The sequence below is a fragment of the Schistocerca serialis genome, chromosome 7, assembly GCF_023864345.2.
Source record: "Schistocerca serialis cubense isolate TAMUIC-IGC-003099 chromosome 7, iqSchSeri2.2, whole genome shotgun sequence".
Taxonomy (NCBI): domain Eukaryota; kingdom Metazoa; phylum Arthropoda; class Insecta; order Orthoptera; family Acrididae; genus Schistocerca; species Schistocerca serialis.
Window position 1 is genome coordinate 91,930,495 of NC_064644.1, and position 19,334 is coordinate 91,949,828.

General features: G+C 45.0%; 1 protein-coding gene across 1 annotated transcript in view; it reads left to right on the top strand.

Moving 5' to 3' along the window:
- The window catches only part of LOC126412906 (uncharacterized), a 660,163-nt gene that overhangs the window by 597,258 nt on the left and 43,571 nt on the right, over positions 1-19,334 (top strand). The window contains exons 14-15 of the mRNA XM_050082795.1: positions 10,586-10,651; positions 15,631-15,816. Coding sequence (XP_049938752.1) covers positions 10,586-10,651; positions 15,631-15,816 — 252 coding nt within the window. The remainder of the gene's footprint in view (positions 1-10,585; positions 10,652-15,630; positions 15,817-19,334) is intronic.

Consider the following 19,334-nt stretch of genomic DNA (forward strand, 5'->3'; position numbering starts at 1 on the left):
TATTGGTTGGTGCATGCAGATTTATCTCCAGGTCACAGAATAAAGATACATGGTATTATGAATCAACAAAAAGTCTATGGGATCCAGAAACGGATAAAGCCAAATTCATGACGTAATATCACAGAAACGATTTTATTGCATCTCGTGTGTATTACGCTTCGATGACAAGTCTGATCGAAGAACACGGAGGGTAGATGACAAGTTAGCACCTGCAAAAGTTCTATGGGAAAAGTGGTTGGAAGTACTTTCGAAACCATATAATCCTGGCAAAAGAGTAACCGCAGAATAGGCTACAGAACCTAAATGTAAAAGTACAATCATTTCTAATAATTTACGATTATTATACCCTAAAATAGCAGTTGGGTCGTTATGAACGGAAAGAGCAGTTGTGTACAGCTCCTTTAAGGAAGAAATCTTCTTCTTCTTCTTCTTCCGTCATGCTTTCCCACAGCCTGTTGCAGCTACACCTGGTCCTTCCATCGTTTTGCAGGTCTTCCAATTCATCTTTTATCTTATGGAGTATATCGCCAAAAATGTAGTTGTAAACTTGATATGTCCTTCCGTAACAGAGGGGATTAACGAAATTGTTGCATTTTTACATGTCTTACTGCGAAACAACACAATTCGATACACACTGGTGAGCTAAAACATTAGGACCACGTGCTTCATAGCTTGTTTGTCCGTCTTTGGAACAAAATACATCACTGATTCTGCGTGTCACGGATCCGACAGTTTGTTGGTAGATTTGTGGAGGTATGTGGCATTAGATGTCTACGCACAGTTCATGTAATTTCGGTAATTAAGAGGCCGCTGATTTGCGAACGCGGTGATAGCGCCAGATAACGACCCAGATGGGTTCCATAGGATTTAAATCAGGAGAATTTGGTCGCCGAGGTATCAATGTGAGTTCACTACAATGTTCCTCAAACCACTGTAGCACAGTTCTGGCCCCGAGACACGGACAATTATACTGCTGAAAGATGACATCGCCGTCGAGGAAGACATCAAGCATGAAGGGATACAGGTGGTTAGCAGCTGTCAGCGTGTCTTCGATTACTACCACAGGTCTCATGCAAGCGCAGGACAATGTTCCCATAGCATAATACAGCTCCCACCAACCTGCGTCCGTTGGATCGCTGCACGTTTGGAGCACGCGTTCACCTCGATGATGGCGTTTGCAGAGACGACCATCGACCTAGTGTAGGAAAAATGTGATTCACCCGAAGAGCCGATACGTTTGCGTTGATCGACGTCGAATTCCGATGGTCCCGTGACCGCTGCTATCGTAACTGACGATGTCGGTGTCAACATGTGAACCCATAGGGGTGGTCTGCTGCAGAGCTCCAAATTTAACTATTTACGATGAACGGTGTGCTCCGAAACATTTGTGCGTGCACCAGCGTTGTGCTCTTTCGGCAGAAATGTCACAGATCACTACTACTTTACAGAGCAGGCAAGCCTCCGAACCCAACGTTCTGTGAGGAGGAGTGGACATCCAACCATTTAGCGCGTAGTGGTAATTTCATTGTCCTTCTGCCCCATTCCGTAGATGATCACGACAGTAGCACGTGAACATTCGACCAGCCTCACCGCTTTCGAGATACCGTTTACAGGTCCTGCGTAATAATACACTCCTGGAAATTGAAATAAGAACACCGTGAATTCATTGTCCCAGGAAGGGGAAACATTATTGACACATTCCTGGGGTCAGATTCATCACATGATCACACTGACAGAACCACAGGCACATAGACACAGGCAACAGAGCATGCACAATGTCGGCACTAGTACAGTGTATATCCACCTTTCGCAGCAATGCAGGCTGCTATTCTCCCATGGAGACGATCGTAGAGATGCTGGATGTAGTCCTGTGGAACGGCTTGCCATGCCATTTCCACCTGGCGCCTCAGTTGGACCAGCGTTCGTGCTGGACGTGCAGACCGCGTGAGACGACGCTTCATCCAGTCCCAAACATGCTCAATGGGGGACAGATCCGGAGATCTTGCTGGCCAGGGTAGTTGACTTACACCTTCTAGAGCACGTTGGGTGGCACGGGATACATGCGGACGTGCATTGTCCTGTTGGAACAGCAAATTCCCTTGCCGGTCTAGGAATGGTACAACGATGGGTTCGATGACGGTTTGGATGTACCGTGCACTATTCAGTGTCCCCTCGACGATCACCAGTGGTGTACGGCCAGTGTAGGAGATCGCTCCCCCACCTGCACGGCGCCAAACACGCATACGACCATCATTGGCACCAAGGCAGAAGCGACTCTCATCACTGAAGACGACAAGTCTCCATTCGTCCCTCCATTCACGCCTGTCGCGACACCACTGGAGGCGGGCTGCACGATGTTGGGGCGTGAGCGGAAGACGGCCTAACGGTGTGCGGGACCGTAGCCCAGCTTCATGGATACGGTTGCGAATGGTCCTCGCCGATACCCCAGGAGCAACAGTGTCCCTAATTTGCTGGGAAGTGGCGGTGCGGTCCCCTACGGCACTGCGTAGGATCCTACGGTCTTGGCGTGCATCCGTGCGTCGCTGCGGTCCGGTCCCAGGTCGACGGGCCCGTGCACCTTCCGCCGACCACTGGCGACAACATCGATGTACTGTGGAGACCTCACGCCCCACGTGTTGAGCAATTCGGCGGTACGTCCACCCGGCCTCCCGCATGCCCACTATACGCCCTCGCTCAAAGTCCGTCAACTGCACATAAGGTTCACGTCCACGCTGTCGCGGCATGCTACCAGTGTTAAAGACTGCGATGGAGCTCCGTATGCCACGGCAAACTGGCTGACACTGACGGCGGCGGTGCACAAATGCTGCGCAGCTAGCGCCATTCGACGGCCAACACCGCGGTTCCTGGTGTGTCCGCTGTGCCGTGCGTGTGATCATTGCTTGTACAGCCCTCTCGCAGTGTCCGGAGCAAGTATGGTGGGTCTGACACACCGGTGTCAATGTGTTCTCTTTTCCATTTCCAGGAGTGTAATTTGCTCTTTGTCAAAGTCGCTTATCTCATTGGATTTCCCCAGTTGCAGCTCATATCTTCGCAAGGGTGATCCCCCGTCCGTGTCTGCTCCGCTTACATACTTATGTCACCCCGCACTTGTCCGCAGCCCCACCAGGCGGCATTCAACGTCGCGGTGCGCAGTGGTCATAATGTTGTGGCTTATCAGTGTATCTGTCGTGTCACTAAATCCAGTAACGTAAAAGATGGAAGGAGGTGAAAAAACGAAGAGTACTATCAGCAGTGTGTTCACAAAATACAATGCAGCCATTAAAATTGCATCACTGTGAAGTCGGGATACAAAAGCCGCCAAACTGGCATGAAATACACTCACACAATGGGAACGCAAATGTTCAGCATTTCAGCGCAACCGCATTAAGTAGTCAGAGTGACGGCACAATATTGTGTGCGTAAAGGTAGATCACGCAGCTGGTTCATCATTCAACGTCGCGGTGCGCAGTGGTCATAATGTTGTGGCTTATCAGTGTATCTGTCGTGTCACTAAATCCAGTAACGTAAAAGATGGAAGGAGGTGAAAAAACGAAGAGTACTATCAGCAGTGTGTTCACAAAATACAATGCAGCCATTAAAATTGCATCACTGTGAAGTCGGGATACAAAAGCCGCCAAACTGGCATGAAATACACTCACACAATGGGAACGCAAATGTTCAGCATTTCAGCGCAACCGCATTAAGTAGTCAGAGTGACGGCACAATATTGTGTGCGTAAAGGTAGATCACGCAGCTGGTTCATCATTCAGGTGGTTTTTCTTGGTTACTGATTTCTCAGGATCTATGCACCCAAACTGCGTGAAAATGTAGTCACATGTCAGTTCTAGTATAATACATTTGTCCAATTAATACCCGTTTATCATCTGCATTTCTTCTTGGTGTAGCAATTTTAATGGCCAGTAGTGTACGATATGAAAAGTGTCGTTATTGGTATCCTTCATCGTGTTGCAATTTAAATGGCGAGTTGTATACACATTTACAAGGCATGGAATTAAATAATGTCAGGTTTCTTGCGGCTCCAGTCCACAGTGTGTCCACTGCGTTTCGGAAGGCACACAGTCTTCCGTTCCCATCTGTTGAACTGCCGGGTATGCCATCCGAAATGTCAGAACACACTGTTAATTGAGGTGACAAGAAATCCGTGAAGTTTTTATTTCATTCACAAACCGCGAAAATCTCCGCTGGAATGTTTACCAGGCTCTTCACAAACGATTAACGTTTCGTCCGTGCACTATGCATGTCCGAAGTAGCATTGCATCGCACTTCTGAATAACACGGGCACTGCGGAATCTACTGTTACGTAAAAGTTAATTGCTTACACAATTTGACCATAGAGATCATTTTTGCCTTAATAATACGAAATTACGTTGAAATGTAGGTTAAAATGTCAAATATGAACCAAAAAACTGTTTTCCATCGGGAGTTGTTTCGTTACACCTGTCCGTTACTTGAATGGCAATTAACGTCCCATCATTACAGAATAAGCACATCAGTGCCACGGAAAAATTACTTCCGAACGACATAACACTCTTCAACACTTCACCAACTTCCGTGTTTCGCCATTATGTATCATCTCCAGGCGTAGTATGGCTCAAAATGGTTCAAATGGCTCTAAGCACTATGGGACTCAACATCTTAGGTCATCAGTCCCCTAGTCTTAGAACTACTTAAACCTAGCTAACCTAAGGACATCACACACATACATGCCCGAGGCAGGATTCGAACCTGCGACCGTAGCAGCAGCGCGGTCCCGGACTGAAGCGCCTAGTACTCCTCGGCCACAGCGGCTGGCCGTATGGCTCAAAAGTCGCTTCGTGTTCCTTGAAAATACAGACGCAGCAGTGCAATCCTTAAACCAGGACCGAGCGAGGTGGCGCAGTGGTCAGCGCACTGGACTCGGATTCGGGAGGACGGCGGTTGAAGCCATTCTGATTTTGGTTCTCCGTCATTTCCCTAAATCGCTTCAGGCAAATGCCGGGCTGGTTCCTTTGAAAGGGCACGGCCAATTTTTTCCTCTGTCCTTGAATCAATCCGAGTTTGTGCTCCCTCTCTAATGACCTCGATATCGATGGGGCGGTAAGCCCTAATCTTCCTTCCTTCCTTTAACCACTGGAATTGGCAAACGATAGTCTCTGGCATACAACCCACGACAGTCCATTTCTTTCATTTCAAAGGAAATGGGAACTAGCAAGGACAGTGTTAACACCACCAATAAGACGTATGTGAAGCAAGGATGGCAGATTAGAGTTTAATGTCCTGTCGACAACCCGGTCATCAGAGAGGCGGCGTAAGCTCGGATTACAAAAGGATGGGTAAGGAAATCGCCCTGCCGTTTTCAAAGGAATCGTCCCGGTATTTGTCTGGAGCGATATAGGGAAATCACGGAAATACACTCCTGGAAATTGAAATAAGAACACCGTGAATTCATTGTCCCAGGAAGGGGAAACTTTATTGACACATTCCTGGGGTCAGATACATCACATGATCACACTGACAGAACCACAGGCACATAGACACAGGCAACAGAGCATGCACAATGTCGGCACTAGTACAGTGTATATCCACCTTTCGCAGCAATGCAGGCTGCTATTCTCCCATGGAGACGATCGTAGAGATGCTGGATGTAGTCCTGTGGAACGGCTTGCCATGCCATTTCCACCTGGCGCCTCAGTTGGACCAGCGTTCGTGCTGGACGTGCAGACCGCGTGAGACGACGCTTCATCCAGTCCCAAACATGCTCAATGGGGGACAGATCCGGAGATCTTGCTGGCCAGGGTAGTTGACTTACACCTTCTAGAGCACGTTGGGTGGCACGGGATACATGCGGACGTGCATTGTCCTGTTGGAACAGCAAGTTCCCTTGCCGGTCTAGGAATGGTAGAACGATGGGTTCGATGACGGTTTGGATGTACCGTGCACTATTCAGTGTCCCCTCGACGATCACCAGTGGTGTACGGCCAGTGTAGGAGATCGCTCCCCACACCATGATGCCGGGTGTTGGCCCTGTGTGCCTCGGTCGTATGCAGTCCTGATTGTGGCGCTCACCTGCACGGCGCCAAACACGCATACGACCATCATTGGCACCAAGGCAGAAGCGACTCTCATCGCTGAAGACGACACGTCTCCATTCGTCCCTCCATTCACGCCTGTCGCGACACCACTGGAGGCGGGCTGCACAATGTTGGGGCGTGAGCGGAAGACGGCCTAACGGTGTGCGGGACCGTAGCCCAGCTTCATGGAGACGGTTGCGAATGGTCCTCGCCGATACCCCAGGAGCAACAGTGTCCCTAATTTGCTGGGAAGTGGCGGTGCGGTCCCCTACGGCACTGCGTAGGATCCTACGGTCTTGGCGTGCATCCGTGCGTCGCTGCGGTCCGGTCCCAGGTCGACGGGTACGTGCACCTTCCGCCGACCACTGGCGACAACATCGATGTACTGTGGAGACCTCACCCCCACGTGTTGAGCAATTCGGCGGTACGTCCACCCGGCCTCCCGCATGCCCACTATACGCCCTCGCTCAAAGTCCGTCAACTGCACATACGGTTCACGTCCACGCTGTCGCGGCATGCTACCAGTGTTAAAGACTGCGATGGAGCTCCGTATGCCACGGCAAACTGGCTAACACTGACGGCGGCGGTGCACAAATGCTGCGCAGCTAGCGCCATTCGACGGCCAACACCGCGGTTCCTGGTGTGTCCGCTGTGCCGTGCGTGTGATCATTGCTTGTACAGCCCTCTCGCAGTGTCCGGAGCAAGTATGGTGGGTCTGACACACCGGTGTCAATGTGTTCTTTTTTCCATTTCCAGGAGTGTATCTATGTAGTGAAGTAGATCTGTTGTGCACACAAATGTGTCACGAAAAAAAATGACAAGTCTGGAAACTACTAGAAGTTCCGGTGTCACGGGTGACTCAGATCGATGACTTTTGCTACCAGTGCTGCGGGGCATGAGAGACAGTGCTGCTAGTTAGATCGGGCCTGGGCCAGTAAGTGTCAAGTTCGCACTGCTTATTTCGACGGATGTTTCAGAGATACCGCATCATGCGTACGTTGGCTTCTGCAGGTGTCATCTTCAGTATACCTACATCTACATTTACATCTACATTAGTGCTCCGCAAGCCACTGTACGTCGCACGGCGAAGTGCACATCGTACCAATATTATGAATTTTTTTCCCTGTTCCATTCACATACTGAGCGTGGGATAATGACTGTCTTATGCCTCCTCTACCTTTTCCTCACGATGCCTTCCTTAGAAATAATTGCCAGCAGTTTGATGGTCTCATAGTCATCTTCGAATAAAGGTTCTTCGAATTTATCGAGCAGGGTTATGTGAGAACTCCGCATTTTTCTTAAAGGAATTTCCATTCAAGTTTACTGAACATTTCTGTTACACTTTCGTATAGCTTTCTTTTCTATCCTTTAGCTTTCGTCCAACCAGTTTCGTACGAGCTATACCAACCCATTACGATTAGAGCTTCATGTCTCTGAATTCGTTCGACGTCTGCTGTCGTAAGGATTGTTGTAATTGAATCTGACAAAAAAATAAGGATTTAAAAAAATTAAGAAACAATAAATCCACAATAATTTATTTTATTAATATTGTGTTTTAAATTCTCTTGTAATATAAGAAACATTATTAAATACCGTTACACTACCAGAAAAACAACTTAAACTTGATGTAGAATCGGAATGACTGTAAATTACAATATAGTCATTTCAGAAAGCATGCTGAACTTTATAGATCTTCATTAATTTCTTAGCTCTTTTCTCTCCTAAATTATTTCTTAATTTTGGCCTAACAAGCCTGTAGGTGGAGAGGATTCTCTCAATGGATGCAAAGAATTTTTAATTTTCTTTCACACGTGTTCAGTACAATTTACATGCTATGGAAAATAATAAGAATCCCAAAAAACATATAACTAAAGTAATCTCACGTTTGAAATACAGATCCAACGTTGGAACTAAGCATGAATTGTTACATCTACATAGTTTTTACAGCCATGTGCTTAAACAAAAGATTATGACAATTCTGCAAGGTTCTGGCTGGCAATATAAGAAAATTAATCAATTTTTGCCAGTTTAATTCATCATTTTTCCATTGACAAATTAGTTGTAAGAACGTGTTAGTGTTTTGAGTGAATTAATCATTCTAATTTAAATTGAACTGTTTCACTAGCAATACGAAAAACAAAAATACAATTAAACCAACAAAAATGCAGTTATACCCATTGGGTTGGTTTTTTAAATATCCAGGTTTTGCTCAGTCCTCGTTGTCATGTTTATTTGATAAGTAATCCAAACACTGGAACAGTATTCTAGAATTGGTCGCGTTATCATCTTGTATGTGGTTTACTTTACAGATGCACCGCATTTTCTCAGAAACTTTCCAACATACCCACGTCTTTGAAAAACATGACATTCTGTTTAACAAGATCGTTGATTGATTCATTAAAAAGTTTTGTTTATTTTTACAGAATCACTCTTTATTACACAACCACAATTAGTTTCAACCTACAGTGGCGATCTTTAGATGCTACAGAAGGGAAAATAAAGAAGCTTATATTAAGACCTTAAAACTGGGGAATCCAAAACTGTTAAATATATGAAACACTAGCCTTTTTCCTGAGGCTTCTCTTACTTATACAGTGGACACATATATTGCTCCAAATATCTCCTCCCTTCTTTGCCTCTTCCTCCTTACGTCTATCCAACTCATCCTCCCACTTCTATTTGCCTATCTCCTCCTTCCCTTTCTCTCAGTCTCTTTATCTCCTCCTGCCCCTCTTTCTAACCACATCTCCTCCCCCCCCCCCCCCCAACCACATCTTCCTCCCCATTTATCTTCCCATTTCTGCCTAACATTCTTCCTTTTCTACCAGTCCACTACCCTTCCACATTTTCCACCACTCTCATACATCATCCCTTCCTCCCCCCCCCTCTCTCTCTCTCTCTCTGTCTCTCTCTCTCTACTTCTCCTTATTCCGCTCTGTCCATCTGCTCCTCTGTCCATCTTAACCTGTCCCTAGTCATGCTCATTGGCATGTGTAGTTCCTGCAATAGAGTTCAATGAAGCAGGCCAGTACATTCGCACAACATGTCTGTCAGAGTGGACAGGCTACATATTAGGAGCTTGAAAATCATTTATTTGCTGCTCACATACTGGCCATCATGCAAATCAGGTCGATAAAGCAGGCCAATATAACTTCAAGACAATACAGCTGTAATGCAGGGCAGCCTACATGTGGAGGCACATAAACCTGTTTCTTGCCCTCATCATGTAGGTTACCCGACAAAGTAGGTTTATCTGGCAGGCTGATACTGCTCCTACACAACATGCATGTCATACAGAGCAGTCCATAGCTCAGGGGCTGGAAAAAACACATTTTTTCGCATATCTCTACTCCTATTGGAGTTAGGAAGTTATAAACCTCGCAATGCTGGTACTGGTGAAGTCTGTTGTTTCTGTGTCAAATTTGGTTGAAATCGATCCAGGGGTTTGAGAGAATACCTCAGACATACACACATAACTCTGTTTTGTACACTCAGTTTGTTAGGGGTATAAGTGCAAATATTTTTATTATATTAATTGGTGACTGAGACAGTGTACTGAATAACATTACACCAGTGTTTGCTTCATTTACAGACTAATAACTGTAGCTATTAGTAGTAGTATGTTTTTAGATTGGTTAGTGCCTCCAACGCCATGTAGCAAGAGCTGGCCTTAATGCTTATTTTCCCCTGGGCAGCAGGTCAGGTGTTGAAGTATGGGCACATGGAGCAATTAGTCTATACTGAAAGGCACAGTCCACTTAGTGGTGAAGTTACAACCATGCAGATAATATCAAGTAGTAAGTTATATGACGTGTTTTCAGGAAGATTGTTTATAAACAGAGATAAGACAACTAACACACTGAAGTGAGTACATACTAAGGTACCAATGATCACAATATCTGCTCTTATACTCTAACACCCTGAATAACAGATGTGAAGCCTGTAAGTATTGTGTAAAAATTTGAAGAACAGTCAAGAACTTTCTGAGATTGTTGCAACTAACATTTACCCATATATATATATATATATATATATATATATATATATATATATATATATATATGGCCATTTGAGTGTTTATTTGAATATCATGCAAAAGTCTGAATTAAATAGATTTTTTCGAGATTTTAGCTAAAAATACTCCTCTGTTTAACATTATACATATATTTATTATTATAGATATTTTTAAAAAATATAGCGGTATGTGCATCCAACGGTCTATTAGAGCATAGTACCAAAATCTGAAGTAAATCGGTGAAGAATAATTTGAGATTTATGGTTACCATATTAAACAACATCTTGTCTTCGTACAGTTGTGTAGATATGGATAAAACAACCTGTTAACACAGCCAGAGGCATTTTGCTGAATATTTCTTTATAGGTCGGATCGAATGGAACATATCCTGTGCCTTATAGTGTCCAACAACCTTAACATAAATGATGACTCCATCTGTATTTTAAGAGAATCGTGTCCTGAGACGCAGCCTAACCAGCCTGAGGTGTGCCTTTTCCAGGTGGCCGGGTCGTCCTTCAAGAACGGCTTCGTGCGGATCCTGCAAGGCTGGAAGGGCGGCGAAGCGGCCGCGGGGGCGGCGGCGGGGGCGGCGGGGGCCGCGCCGGGGGCGGCGTCTGCACCGGGGGCGGGCGGCGCGCCGGGGGCGGCACAGCGGCAGCAGCAGCCACCGCCCTCCCCCACGCCCGCCTCCGGCTCCTCCTTCGACGCGCTGTCGCCTCGCACGCCGCCCCCGGACTCGAAGAAGGTAGGCGTCCACCTGCATAGGAAGGCATCTAGCAGTATTTCACATTTGATAAGGTGGCCTGGTACAGATGCGTGTAAACTTGTAGTTTCCAGTAACTAATTCAGCTAATATCGTTCTTCTAAAACGCAACTGGCTTTTTATTCTCATTCCATATTTCTAGATTTTGACACCGTTCTCACAAGCGGTTTCTTATCAGATTACGAACATATGGACTATCATCTCAGCTACGCTACTGGATTCGTGATTTCCTGTCAGAAAGGCCACTGTTTGTAGTAGCAGTCGGGAGGTCATCCACTGGAAACCGAGTTTACATCTGTTCACCAGGAGAATATTACAGCCTCTCTACTTTCTTAATCTACACTATTGTCCATTAAAATTGCTACACCAAGAACAGATGATAAACGGAAATTCATTGGAGGAGTATATTATACTAGAACTGACATGTGACGACATTTTCACGCAATTTGGGTGCATAGATCATGAGAAATCAGTACCAAGAACAACCACCTCTGGACGTAATAACGGTCTTGATACGCCTGGGCATTGAGTCAAACAGAGCTTGGATGGCGTGTAAAGGTACAGCTGCCCATGCAGATTCAACACGATACCACAGTTCGTCAAGAGTAGCGACTGGCGTACTGTGAAGAGCCAGTTGCTCGGCCACCATTGACGAGACGTTTTCAGTTGGTGAGAAATCTGGAGAACGTGCTGGCCAGGGCAGCAGTCGAACATTTAATGTATCCAGAAAGGGCCGTAGAGGACCTACAACATGCCGTCGTGCATTATCCTGCTGAAATGTACGGTTTCGCAGGGATCAAATGAAGGGTAGAGCCACGGGTCGTAACACATCGGAACTGTAACGTCCACTGTTCAAAGTGCAGTCAGTGCGAACAAGAGGTGACCGAGACGTGTAACCAATGGCACCCCATACCATCACGCCGGGTGATACCCAGTATGGCGATGACGAATAAACGCTTCCAATGTGCGTTCACTGCTATGTCGCCAAACACAGATGCGACCATCATGATGCTGTAAACAGAACCTGGATTCATCCGAAAATATGACGTTTTGCCATTCGTGCACCCAGGTTCGTCGTTGAGTACACCATCGCAGGCGCTCCTGTCTATGATGCAGCGGCAAGGGTAACCGCAACCATGGTCTCCGAGCAAATAGTCCATGCTGCTGCAAACGTCGTCGAACTCTTCGTGCAGTTGGTTGTTGTCTTGCAAACGTCCCCATCTGCTGACTCAGGGATCGAGACGTGGCTGCACGATCCGTTACAGCCATGCGGATAAGATGCCTGTCATCTCGACTGCTAGTGATACGAGGCCGTTGGAATCCAGCACGGCGTTCCGTATTACCCTCCTGAACCCACCGATTCCATATTCTGCTAACACTCAATGATCTCGACCAACGCGAGCAGCAATGTCGCGATACGATAAACCGCAATCGCGATAGGCTACAATCCGACCTTTATCAAAGTCGGAAACGTGATGGTACGCATTTCTCCTCGTTACAAAAGGCATCACAACAACATTTCACCAGGCAACGCCGGTCAACTGCTGTTTGTGTATGAGAAATCGGCTGGAAACTTTCCTCATGTCAGCACGTTGTAGGTGTCGCCACCGGCGCCAATCTTGTGTGAATGCAATGAAAAGCTAATCGTTTGCATATCACAGCATCTTCTTCCTGTCGGTTAAATTTCGCGTCTGTAGCACGTCATCTTCGTGGTGTAGCAATTTTAATGGCCAGTAGTGTATATAAACGGTTTATAATACAATTTGAAAAGTCTAAGAAACCATTTAGAATACGTAATTAAATTACTAATCAGTCTAGATGGCAAGGATTTATTGATAACTAGAGGAGGAGGAGATTAGTGTTATCGTCCCATCGACAACGAGATCATTAGCGACGGAGCACAATCTCGGATTAGGGAAGGGTGGAGAAGGAAAGCAGCCGGGCGCTTTCTGCACCAGCTGCTGTAGCACCCTGGCGATGCCGTCGTGTGTGTAGCGCAGTCTCCGACAATCTCTGTGGAGCTGCTGCCGTAGTCAGCTGCACTGCCACCGACTACGAAGGAACGGAGTGTTGCCGTCGGAATCCGTCATAGCTCCTGTCGTCGTCGAGCCCGCTCGCCAAAAATCTTCTCTGTCGTTGGCATATCTTCTCGTGATTTATATGTCGACAATGTACTCCAACATGTGAATAATATTCGTCGTTGACCTGGTTGCTATGCCCAACTAATACTCTTTTCGTTAAAGATTGCTACAGTCTAAATTGTTTGGGTGTAATTAACGTCACAATGCCTTTAGTTTGAATAAAGTTGCCGGCCGGAGTGGCCAAGCGGTTCTAGGCGCTTCAGTCTGGAACCGCGCGACCGCTAAGGTCGCAGGTTCGAATCCTGCCTAGGGCATGGCTGTGTGTGTCGTCCTTAGGTTAGTTAGGTTTAAGTAGTTCTATGTTCTAGGGGACTGATGACCTCAGATGTTAAGTCCCATAGTGCTCAGAGCCATTTGAACCATCTGATTTGAATAAAGTTGCTGTTGTTTGTACCGTGAAGCGTATATGCTTACGATACAGTTCTTAATGGCTTGTTTATTTCCGTCGCCCTAGACAACGACGTACATCTTCCCGTTTTTCGTAAAATTTTAATTTTAATTCCTTGTTATAACTCTCTTATTTTACTTAGTCTCGTCTGCATCCGTCATTTAAGATGCCACTTGAGGTATCTTTACTGTTGTGTGTTGATCTTAAGTGATCGATTTATTGCGACGTGCCAAGTCTTTACTCGTTCCCTGTAATAACTGTTATCTCCTTTTCAGAATTATCCGGTCGCTGTCTTGTCTTCTCTTGATTTTGTGGTCCTGCTATACGGTGCCACGTATTGGAACACTGGCCTGTTTTGCGATTGCAAAGGGGCGAGGGCTACACTTAAACAACTCAAACGAAATCACAAACACGGTTTCCGTTACTCGTCTTTATTCCAATAAATTCTCAACTCACAACAACTGATAATTAACATGTTTTCAGACAATATGTTCATAGGTGACCAAAACCATAAGTTCGCAGATAACCTGACCTAGAGTCCATATAACAAAGTTCATTTTTCTTAAGTGCTCGACCACCGTCTTCAGGTCCCTTTCTTCCTTGGAATCCACAGCACCCACAAAGCACGACTGCAAAGTGCAAGTGTCTGCTCACTGGCCAGTTCAAGTTACACAACCGTCGTCGCTTTCTGCGCTGTGCCCGCTCCTTCTCTTGCTCATATCTGCACATAAATTCCAATAAACGCGGGTACAGTAGGTGCTCTTTACGCTACTACTAATTACAGCCATTTTTTTCACACACACACATCTTTCATCACTCTAGTAAAAGGAAAGTGAGACGTTTTGCTATGCTTTATAGCGACATGTACTACTACATTGTGCACCTCTAAACATATTCAGATACACCCGGCGTAATGTTCGAATATCGATGGAGGCAACTTCACGGGTAACCTTGTCTTTCAGTTCTTATGTTATGCGTGGATTTGTCTCATAGACTTTGCTGTTCAAGTGCCTCCGCAGCAAAAAATCAGATGTTATTAAATCCGGCGTATGTGGTGGCCATAAATGTTTGCTGACAGTTCGTTCCTCAATGAATACATCATGGACTTGTTCCAGCGATACCTTAGACGTGTGACATGTTGCCCCACCGTGCTGAAAGAAGCAGTGTTGTGTCTCATAATCAGTGAGTTGAGCGCAAAAGGTATCAAAAATTCACATATATGCAACCATGTTGAAGTTAGTGTCAAAAAGTATCAGTCAGTGATGCGCTTTCCTGTTACACTGCACTACACGCTGATTTTTTCACTGTGTAGTGGTTGGTGACACACAATGTTATGGTTCTTCTTTGTCCAGCACTTCGTGTTCTGTGAACTGAGATGACTGGAAAGATGAAACCATACTTCATCACTCATGATGTAATGGAAATGGTCTAACAAACCATCACTGATGTTGTTCAAAAGCCGCGTGCAGTAATCTACACGTTTTGGTTGCCATCCCCGTAATTGCTGCACAAGTCACATGATATGGCTTCAAATTAAGGCTTTTCAATTTCCGCTGGCAACTTCCCTAGTTACATGCGCCTGTTGGGCCAGTTTACGCCTAGACTTGTTTGGGCTCCGAAGAATTCTTCAGCGAGTGTCTGCAAGAACTTCTGACGTGTAAACTGAAGAAATCCTTTGTGATTTTACATTTTGCACAGATCTGTAGGTGCGCCAATTTTTTCATAGACTCCGTATTACTGTCTTTGTTGGTAGACCTCTATCCGGATACTTGACCCCAAAAACTTCGCAAGTTCCTTAATCGAACCTGTTTTCAGATATGCTTCCACAGTTTCAATTCTTTCTTCTATCGAGAAAGTCCTTTCGCAGAACGCAAAGAGAAACGTCTATCTTCACTGATGAAATAAACTGAAATGGTGACAGAAGAACGCTACCAGTCGATTACTACATAAAGCCGTCCATTGCTGTAGCTGTCTACTCTATTTAAGAAGTCAAAATTTTCATTCGCATCAAAAGGGTAGGCGGGCTACTTTTAACTGTGCCATCTTGTGTAGTTCAGCCCTGCTAGAGCGTAATGGTAAGTTGAGTTTTCTATGGACACTCGTTTCCTGTAGCTAAGCATTGCGACTGATAACAAATTGTGTGTATTGCTTCATTATACACTGCTTCCTTTTACACTGTTTACTCAAAAGCTTTCGAACATCCTGAAACTTCTGTGTGGCATATTTACAAGAAATGTCTGCTTGTGCCACAGATGGGCGGCGTGAACAACAGCAACTGCTGCGAGCCGTCCAGCCGGCCGGGCGAGCGGCGGCACTCCAGGGAGGACGGCTCCGACTCGTCCAAAGACTCCAGCCTGCAGAGCGACACCAGCGTCGACTCGGAGGACAGCTTCGCGTCCGTCATCTACGTGCCCAAGTCTGACCAGCAGCAGCAGCCGGTGAGCCACGGGCGGCGGCTTACGTGCGCCAGTTACAGTGCACACAGAATACCGCGCCCGATAGATGCGCAGACGGCAGGGCGCGCGTGGGGAGAGCGGTAGTGGTGGGGGTTACAGGCAGGCGCTGTAGGGGAAATGCCAAGCGCTGGAGGGGAAGTGCCACTCCAAACCGAAACCTCCGCTCGAGTTCTTGTAAATATTAACTGGAGCCCCTCCATGCTCACTCCTGTATGCTGATCAGTCTAAAAGATCTGTCACCTCTGCTTGGTTAATATTTAAAAAGAATTTCGCCCAGAATCAGCGATTTATTTTCGCCTGGCTTGTTAACCACTTGTAACTTTCAGAGAAGCGTCATGAGCGGCGAATTTTGGGTAACACCTATACATTTCTCTAATTGCCATAAATTTTTGCTTCTTTTGCCAAAACGCAGCAGAATTTACACAGTCTCGCCTCACTAACATGTTGTGGAGCCTCAGTTGCAAAGAATTCTAAAAAAGTGTTTTATTCAGTTTATTGAGGAATTGAGAAAAGTAATCAGCAATTTATAAAAAAGCACATTCTTTGTAAAAAATAAATGTGTAATGTCTTCGCCGGCCGAAGTGGCCGTGCGGTTAAAGGCGCTGCAGTCTGGAACCACAAGACCGCTACGGTCGCAGGTTCGAATCCTGCCTCGGGCATGGATGTTTGTGATGTCTTTAGGTTAGTTAGGTTTAACTAGTTCTAAGTTCTAGGGGACTAATGACCTCAGCAGTTGAGTCCCATAGTGCTCAGAGCCATTTGAACCATTTTGTAATGTCTTCACTTATGTTGTTCCAAAACTCCAAAACCCATAGCATTTCTCGTTTCACCATCTGTCGATGCACCTTACAAATTGCATTCTTTCATCGAAAAAGTCTGTAGTTATTGGAATAAAACTATAGATAATGAAGTTTTGCATAATAACCATATGGCAAAATATTCTCCTCTTTGCATGCTATCATTAGCCAAAATCTCATTCCAGTATCTAAAAAAATGGTTCAAATGGCTCTGAGCACTATGGGACTTAACATCTGTGGTCATCAGTCCCCTAGAACTTAGAACTACTTAAACCTAATTAACCTAAGGACATCACACACATCCATGCCCGAGGCAGGATTCGAACCTGCGACCGTAGCGGTCTTGCGGATCCAGACTGAAGCGCCTAGAACCACACGGCCACTACAGCCGGCTCATTCCAGTATCTCAGTATCTCAATCCGCTCATGAAATATGAAGAAAATGTTCCACAACATTCTGCCTTTACTACCAGTGTGGCGCGATCACAAATGAGTGTGCTACATCAGACCAATTTTCTCAAGATTGGTGACAGATATAGACCTGCACGCAAGTTAGCTAAAGCCCATACTCTGCAATATATTGTGTAATATGCAACAGATGCAAAATCATAGCGACCTCTATTTTTCATTGCAAACTTTTTCGAATTTCGCGCAGTGTCTCACTTCCATGTAAATATCGTAATAAATATGACCACTAACGAAATGATGGGCACATCATCATGAACGTCACATATGAAGTTATAAGGAAATCATAAATGATTTTTTTACTAAATAGTTTCCGTAAAATCGTTTGAGGACGATTGCAGGGCGTGCGCCTCGATTCTGTCATCACAGTGAGTCATTCACTGGCTGTAAGCAGGCAATGTTGGCCTTCCCTTCCCAACAAACGAATGAACTCGCCCAGCGCTTTGTTGGAAATAGGTCACTGCACATCGGCCACAGTGTCCTACATGGGTTATAGCCGACGTGTGAGCAGTGGTAATAGGGCAAGTGGGCCAGAACCAGCTACCTCCTAATTCATAAATTATATTCAGTTATCAACAAGTTTGCAAATCTAGGTTACTGAGATCTGTTATACAGGGCGATTCAGCTTCTCTTACCAATGTCCTTTTATGAAACCCCACGTGACAGAACAGTGTTGTTGGCCAGTTCGCTCTGGAGATGTGAAGCACATCGTCAAAAGGTCTCAGGATAACTTGTAAAATATACGAAGACATCATAGATGTATTGTAAAAATTTTATTTACAAAACTGCATGAGCACATTAATGCGGCAAGACATACATTATTCTTTTCATTTTGTTATTTACCTCAAATTTTTTACTTCCACACTTCCTGTTTTTATATCTACTGTTAATTTCGTAGTTTCTGATGGTGACACACACTTTACAAGAAACGTTTCTGTACCATTTACGAAAGGTGACGTGCTACAAATAGAATAAACTTACAAAGACACCCAAAATCTACATGACGGCACTGCTAATTACACAAAGAAAGATTGAAGATTCTTTGATAAATGTGCCATAAGTAAGGAAGACTAAGTACTATAAACGGAATAAACTTACAAGGACATCAAAAACCTGTATGATTACACCGCTAATTACATAAAGGAACATTGAAGATAGTTCGGTAAGTACGGCAGAAGTAAGTTATACCATGGTCCAAAAATATCTTGTAACCCATGGCCAATCCCCACTTGTATTTTTTACGATATCATTCCCTTTGCTAACAGTTGCCCAAAGCTCTGAGAGGGAACTTAAAAACATCGCTTACGTGGCTGTCGCCTGTCTTGGTACCGTTCCTGATACAGATGTACTGTGGGTGGCAAAAAACATTGACAGGAGCAGCTGAATCACTCAGCAGCATGATACCACTCCAGTTTGAGATTAAAATAAACCATCTCACCATAAAAAATAATAATCTCATTAGGTGGAAAACAAAAAGTTTTATTACACTAAAAAAATATGGAAACATACATAAAATCTTAAAAAATACAAGAAAGGGATGCTATGAATCTATTGAAGTACCAAAAGCGGTTTTTGACAAAGAACTTCAAACTTTGAAAATAATAACGCTAATATAGGCAAAGCTCTGAACAACCGAAATTAAAATATTTTGGGTTTTTAGGCCAAGTCATATTTCTTCAAACAATCGACGTTTCGGCCTCTGTGCTGGGATCTTCTTCAGGATTTTGTGGTGTCCACGGTAGATTGGGCCCAATCTAGAGTCGATATCACAAGATCGTGAAGAAGATCCCACAACAGAGGTCGAAACGTCGACCGTCTGAAGAAATACGACGTGGCCTAACAACAAAGAAGATTTTAACTTCAGTGACAACGGGACAAAATCCTCCCAACTTACAATCTCAAAAACTGGTCCTAATAAAAAACAATGACACATGTTAAACAGGACATAAATCGAAGACGAAATTGTTCCCTTCTTCCTCAGCTTTGGGACGTTAAAATTCACGAGTACAACCATGACAACATATGCACTGTATTCATCCCTCCTTCCGTAATGAGTCTGAATATGGTGTATTGCGAGGGGATACGAAAACTAATACCTCCGAGTTTTTCATGTGAAAATTCTCAAAGCTTTTTAAACAAAACAAACTTTATTAGCATTCCACACCTTTATTCTTCTTGTTTACATATACACATCAAGAAAAGTTTTACACCACCCCTTTTCTCAGAATTCCTGAAGATA